Source organism: Pinus tabuliformis, chromosome 4_1 (genome assembly GCF_031772625.1).
Source record: "Pinus tabuliformis cultivar Carrire ecotype Pingquan chromosome 4_1, CPIR1, whole genome shotgun sequence".
Taxonomy (NCBI): domain Eukaryota; kingdom Viridiplantae; phylum Streptophyta; class Pinopsida; order Pinales; family Pinaceae; genus Pinus; species Pinus tabuliformis.
Window position 1 is genome coordinate 610,786,099 of NC_142303.1, and position 7,313 is coordinate 610,793,411.

A 7,313-nucleotide genomic window follows, 5' to 3' on the forward strand; every position below is an offset into this window, starting at 1 on the left:
TTCAATTAATTACTTATATATATATATATAAGCAATTCAAATATGTATTAAAGATTTTGAATATTTAAAATAGAAAATAAGTTTAAAAAGTAATAAACAAATATGTAATAAATTAATATTAAAAAAAATAATTATAAATATATATATATATATATATTAAATTGAAATTATTAAAAGAATAAATAATTGAAATATGAATTAAAGGATTTAAAATTGGAAATTAAAAAATATATGAAAATTTAATTAAAAGTAATTATTATTTCTTATACCAATAATATTTAAATAACTAAAATATATGATCCAAAAATTTATATTAATCTAATAATATATAAATTGAATAAAATTTATTAATGAAAATTATTTAAAAAACAAAATTTATATTTATGCGTTGTATTTTAGAAAAAATAAATATTAAAAAAATCACCATAAACTCGAATGTTATGTGCACCATAAACTCAAATGTTATTATGGCTCCATATATTTTACACCAGTATATTTTACCACTCCACATGATGTAAAATGTAGAGCATTCTGTACATTGTGTAATTCATTTTGCCTGTGATTACATCTCTATGAAGATTAATGACACAGCTCTCTTTGCGGGGTGTGGCGAGCACCGTGGCCATCTGATCTTAAGAAGTTCTCTTATATTATACAACTCGCTGCAGCTTTATTCATTACTGTTTTCGCTTTCTTCCCAACTTTCTTCATTGTTTTCGCTGCCTTCTTCCCAACTTTCTTCATTACTGTTTTTGCCTTCTTCCCAACTTTCTTCATTGTTTTCGCCGCTTTCTTCATTACTGTTTCGCCGCCTTCTTCCCAACTTTCTTCATTACTGTTTTCGCCGCCTTCTTCGATGAAGCCATTTCCCAGTCGATGGCGCAGGGACTCGACTACTCCAGCACCCCATTGCAGTTTTGAACAGTGAGACACATAAAGCTTCACCAGCGAGCTCAAATGCTGAACATTGGGCGGCATCTGTAAATTGGAACATCCAGACAAGTGAAGCTCCTCCAACGAGCTCAAATGCCGAAAATTGGGCAGCATCTGTAAATTGGAACACCCAGACAAGTTAAGCCATTTGAGTCTCGTTAAGTTCCCGACTGAGTCTGGGAGACCCTGCAGGCTGGTGCAGTTTTCCAAGTTGAGGCTCTGGAGGCCCGTCAGCTGCCCCACCGAGTCTGGGAGCCCCTGCAGGCTGGAGCACCCGCCCAAGTAGAGTTCCTGGAGGCCCGTCAGCTGCCCCACCGAGTCTGGGAGCCCCTGCAGGCTGGAGCACCCGCCCAATTTGAGTCCCTGGAGGCCCGTCAGCTGCCCCACCGAGTCTGGGAGCCCCTGCAGGCTGGAGAACCCGCCCAAGTTGAGTTCCTGGAGGCCCGTCAGCTGCCCCACCGAGTCTGGGAGCCCCTGCAGGCTGGAGCACCCGCCCAAGTCGAGTTTCTGGAGGCCCGTCAGCTGCCCCACCGAGTCTGGGAGCCCCTGCAGGCTGGAGCACCCTTCCAAGTAGAGTTCCAGGAGGACCGTCAGCTGCCCCACCGAGTCTGGGAGCCCCTGTAGGCTGGAGCACCCGCCCAAGTCGAGTTCCCGGAGGCCCGTCAGCTGCCCCACCGAGTCTGGGAGCCCCTGCAGGCTGGAGCACCTGCGCAAGTCGAGTCCCCCGAGGCCCGTCAGCTGCCCCACTGAGTCTGGGAGCCCCTGCAGGCTGGAGCACCCGCGCAAGTAGAGTCTCCGGAGGCCCGTCAGCTGCCCCACCGAGTCTGGGAGCCCCTGCAGGCTGGAGCACCCGCCCAAGAAGAGTCCCCGGAGGCCCGTCAGCTGCCCCACCGAGTCTGGGAGCCCCTGCAGGCTGGAGCACTGGCCCAAGAAGAGTCCCTGGAGGTCCGTCAGCTGCCCCACCGAGTCTGGGAGCCCCTGCAGGCTGGAGCACCCGTCCAAGTAGAGTTTCGGGAGGCCCGTCAGCTGCCCCACCGAGTCTGGGAGCCCCTGCAGGCTGGAGCACCCGCCCAAGTAGAGTTCCAGGAGGCCCGTCAGCTGCCCCACCGAGTCTGGGAGCCCCTGCAGGCTGGAGCACCCACCCAAGTTAAGTCGCTGGAGGCCCGTCAGCTGCCCCACCGAGTCTGGGAGCCCCTGCAGGCTGGAGCACCCGCCCAAGTTGAGTCCCTGGAGGCCCGTCAGCTGCCCCACCGAGTATGGGAGCCCCTGCAAGCTGGAACACCCACCCAAGTTGAGTCCCTGGAGGCCCGTCAGCTGCCCCACCGAGTCTGGGAGCCTCTGCAGGCTGGAGCACTCACCCAAGAAGAGTTCCTGGAGGCCCGTCAACTGCCCCACCGAGTCTGGGAGCCCCTGCAGGCTGGAGCACCGGTCCAAGTAGAGTTTCGGGAGGCCCGTCAGCTGCCCCACCGAGTCTGGGAGCCCCTGCAGGCTGGAGCACCCACCCAAGTTAAGTCGCTGGAGGCCCGTCAGCTGCCCCACCGAGTCTGGGAGCCCCTGCAGGCTGGAGCACCAGCCCAAGTTGAGTCCCTGGAGGCCCGTCAGCTGCCCCACCGAGTATGGGAGCCCCTGCAAGCTGGAACACCCACCCAAGTTGAGTCCCTGGAGGCCCGTCAGCTGCCCCACCGAGTCTGGGAGCCTCTGCAGGCTGGAGCACTCACCCAAGAAGAGTTCCTGGAGGCCCGTCAACTGCCCCACCGAGTCTGGGAGCCCCTGCAGGCTGGAGCACCGGTCCAAGTAGAGTTTCGGGAGGCCCATCAGCTGCCCCACCGAGTCTGGGAGCCCCTGCAGGCTGGAGCACCCGCCCAAGTCGAGTTCCTGGAGGCCCGTCAGCTGCCCCACCGAGTCTGGGAGCCCCTGCAGGCTGGAGCACCCGCCCAAGTTGAGTTTCTGGAGGCCCGTCAGCTGCCCCACCGAGTCTGGGAGCCCCTGCAGGCTGGAGCACCAGCCCAAGTTGAGTCCCTGGAGGCCCGTCAGCTGCCCCACCGAGTATGGGAGCCACTGCAAGCTGGAACACCCACCCAAGTTGAGTCCCTGGAGGCCCGTCAGCTGCCCCACCGAGTCTGGGAGCCTCTGCAGGCTGGAGCACTCACCCAAGAAGAGTTCCTGGAGGCCCGTCAACTGCCCCACCGAGTCTGGGAGCCCCTGCAGGCTGGAGCACCGGTCCAAGTAGAGTTTCGGGAGGCCCATCAGCTGCCCCACCGAGTCTGGGAGCCCCTGCAGGCTGGAGCACCCGCCCAAGTCGAGTTCCTGGAGGCCCGTCAGCTGCCCCACCGAGTCTGGGAGCCCCTGCAGGCTGGAGCACCCGCCCAAGTTGAGTTTCTGGAGGCCCGTCAGCTGCCCCACCGAGTCTGGGAGCCCCTGCAGGCTCGAGCACCAGCTCAAGTAGAGTCGCTGGAGGCCCGTCAGCTGCCCCACCGAGTCTGGGAGCCCCTGCAGGCTGGAGCACCGGCCCAAGTCGAGTGTCTGGAGGCCCGTCAGCTGCCCCACCGAGTCTGGGAGCCCCTGCAGGCTCGAGCAGCAGCTCAAGTAGAGTCGCTGGAGGCCCGTCAGCTGCCCCACCGAGTCTGGGAGCCGCTCCAAGCTGGAGCACCCGGAGAAGTCGAGAGTCTGGAGGCCCGTCAAGATCCCAAGTGAATCCGGCAGCAACATCATTTCTTTACAGTTTTGTAACGTCATATGCTTCAATGAATGCATATCACAGAATTCATTTGGTAAAGTGTTAAATTCACCATATTTGAGGAAAATTCTTTCGAGCTGATTCAGTTTACCAATAGACTGTGGAACCTCTGAAAGGGGAGCATCAATATACAATTCCGTCAACTGTAGTGGTGCCTGCAATGTGTACATAAAAACATTAAAGTGGATTTGCCTCTGTAAATGTCACCTATTTGACATTGTGATAAACAAAGACAATTCTTAAATGCAAGCAATTTTTATAATTTGAAGAGAAACGTAAATCGATGTCTGTCCAAATAAATTAGAATTTGTACTACCTGAGATTCATGTTGCCAGAGTGTGTTCAAAGCCTGCCCCTGTATGTATAACACTCTTAAATTCAAAGCCTTCCAGAGTGTTGGAATTTGCAAAGATATTGAGGAGATCGGACACTTCTTCCATTGGAGATATATCAGTTGTCGTAACTCCCCTGCACTGAATATGCTTTCAACAAAAGAACCTTCACCCCTAAGCAGTTCCAACCTGCTTAGGTTGCAGTTGCCCGTAACGTTTTCGAAAAATTGTTCGCGGCCATTTCCATAATCCATGCTAATTCCTCGCACCTGAATTGTTCACTCGGAGCTGTTAAAAACATGATTTTTTCTTAAAAAATTTCAAAACAAAAAGGCAATTTAGATATGGAGAGCTTCAACATACTTACAGGCGATGAGGGGGAAAGAGTAGGGAGAAGATTGACATTTGATCGCGAAAGGCGAAGCGGATGTTCGTTCTCTGCTACATCTCTGCCGAGATCGCGGAGGTGGTCGTGCATTCTTATACACTCTTCACTGTCGATCTCTACAAGGCATCTGTATTCTAAGTTACGGAGACCCAGCCATCCGTCCCAGCCAGATCCGTTCCATCTTCTGATGGCGGTATCTCTGTTTTCTCCTATAAAAAAACAAGCGACGTCTAAAAAGATCTCCTGCTCCTCTTTATCCAGACCATCATAGCTAATTTTAAGCTTGCTATGAATATCCTGGGGAAGTATTCTTCTGATTTTGTCTAGCTGTCTTTTCCAAAACTCAGAATCTTTTCCACGAATAGCCGCTCCGATGACCTGAAGAGACAAGGGCAATCCATCACAGAAATTCAAAAAATCTTCAACCAGTTGTTCAAATCCCGTCACAGGACAACTCTGGTCAAAGGCATGGGAGCAGAATAGTTCTCTAGACTGTTGCCGGTTAAGGCCTGTTAGCTTGTAAATAGACCCGTCTAGAATATCCGAGCTTGTAATTACATCCCTATTGCGAGAAGTAACCAAGATTAAACTACTGGCGTGAATGGTATCTTTCACTGGTGAAAACAATGCGTCTAGTTGATCAATATGATCAACATCATCTAAGACAATGAGAGATCGGGGGTGGGATGAGAGATGCTTTCGGAGCTCCTCTATGCCTTCATCGGTGCTGCTTATTTGCACGTTCTGCACATGAGCCAAGTCTTTGAGAAGTTTTATCTGCAATGAACTTAAAGAGCTCTTCGCTGCGGTTTCTCTCACATCAGACAGGAAACAATATCGATCATAATTTGATGTGTGTCTGTTGAAGAACTCTTTTGCAAGAGTCGTTTTCCCTACACCGCCAAGACCGACAATTCCCACAACCTTAGTCTTCTGGCTTTGCTGCTGCAAGAGCACCATTCTTTCCACATCTTCTATTTTCTCAACGAGGCCAGTAGGGTATTTGGCCACATTAAGAGGTGTTTTCCTAACCTTTCGCCACACTTCTTCGACGACCTCATCAACTAGTTGCCCTTCGTCACTGAACAAATGCACGATAATTTGATTGAGGAAAGTCTCCGAAAATATAGTATGATATACCTTATCATTCATTAAATAAACCAAGAAAAACAGGAGAGAGTGTGGCCCTTACCCGTTGCATGCGTTTATATCTAAACCGCTTTTATTTGAGACAACATGGAGAGCATTCCTCCATTTTTCCAGAGTGATAGAGTCAAATCGTGGGTTCCCTTCGACTGTTCTCTTATTTTCGAGGCTATGCAGGTCTCGAGCATACTCACTCTGGTTCTCATCTCCATCTCGACTCCGCGTCCACCGAAGGTCTGAAGGATTGACATTATGGAAGACCGGAATAATTGTCGATCCAGATTCCACCATTAGTGCGAGCTCCTCAAGGCACCATCTTGATTGGGCATAGTTTGGAGAAAATATTGCAACATGCACTGAGGCGGTTCGAATAGCCTCTTTGATTTGAGAAAGAATGTCCTCTCCCTTGCGTAGTTCTGGCTGGTCCAAAAATACATTTAATCCACGAAGAATAAGCCGACGGTAGATATGGCTGGCGAGGCCTTTCTTTGTGTCGGGACCGCGATGGTTCAAAAAAACGTCATAAACCTGGCCAGTGTTGGTGGATGAAGACGAAGAAGAGGCGACGCATGTGATATCCCCAGTAAGATCCGCCATCAGATAGAGAAGAAGAAAGAAGCAAGCGAGATCCAAGACGTTTTACAGAGAAGAAAGAAGCAAGCGAGATCCAAGACGTTTTACAGAGATTGGGAATGAGCGGTGAACCTCAATATTTTCGTGTGAATGACCACCTACCAGCGAATCGATGAGAACAAATGAAGACACTAAGTCAGAGGATTTGTTTTTCGTTGAACGAACCAAGTCGATATATCTTTCTATGGAATGAAATTTAGGATACTTTTGTTTTATTATTAATTTGTGAAATTAGGAAAGTTGCTGCTAATTTCCTTCGTTCACTGCATTATTAGGGTTGAGTCACCGACCATATATTCCTGCATCGTTTAGAAGATATGGTGACCACAGATATGTGGGGCCCAATCTTTATGCAAAAGCAACTGCATCCACTAACCCGAAACATGATTGATTCCTGATAATTTATTAAATTGTGAAATCAGGAAAGTTGCTGCCAATTTCCTGCGTTCACTGCATTATTGAGGGTTGAGTCACCGACCATATATTCCTGCATCGTTATTATTAAATTGTGAAATCAGGAAAGTTGCTGCACTACCAACTACCTAAGTAGCTATGAGAGGATGGGGGAGAAGGTGTTGGGACAACTTGAGCATGGGCTATGTACCTCAAAATAGAGTGTTTGTTGATTTCACATCCAAATAAGGGGAACTTGGACCTTTCCTGTGTGAAGCAACACTTGTGGGTAGAAAACATGTCAACTTTTGAGTTAGTTGTTTTAAGTAGAGTTTGGAAGATGGTAACAATTAGAGAAAAATATTTTAAAAAAGACCTGAACTATTTGTGTGAACCTATAATCCTTGTGAACGCACAAATATAAGAATGAAAACATTGCGAAATTGTAAACCTATGATTGGAAGTTGGACAACGAATTACAGGCTTGAAGTGTGTTAGCTGAGGAAACCAGAGGGAGAGCCCTTCACTTGAGCCGGGTAGACCAAAAATAACTCTACTATCTGGTTGTGTTTGTTCATGTGAAGCACTTGAAGGAGAAAGGATTTTCAAGGAAACCATAGGAAGTGGAGAAGTGATCTGGGAGGATCCAAGATGCCTCAAAACTAAATATTCCAAAATTGAGATGAAAAGGTTGCCATGATGAGGAGCTTAGTGATATCTTTCTAACATAACTTGAATGAGCTCAAACAAA

At 48.7% G+C, this 7,313-nt stretch overlaps 1 protein-coding gene across 1 annotated transcript; it reads right to left on the reverse strand.

The window, feature by feature from the left end:
* Window positions 1–460: 460 nt before the first annotated feature.
* On the reverse strand, window positions 461–6,324 carry LOC149177487 (uncharacterized). Its single transcript, XM_089420149.1, has 4 exons — window positions 5,583–6,324; window positions 4,370–5,471; window positions 3,987–4,271; window positions 461–3,825 (listed from the first exon to the last, which is right to left on the reverse strand). Exons 1-4 carry the CDS (start codon window positions 6,131–6,133, stop codon window positions 646–648), a joined length of 5,118 nt encoding a protein of 1,705 aa, XP_089276275.1. The 5' UTR covers window positions 6,134–6,324; the 3' UTR covers window positions 461–645.
* Between the last annotated feature and the right edge of the window lie 989 nt (window positions 6,325–7,313).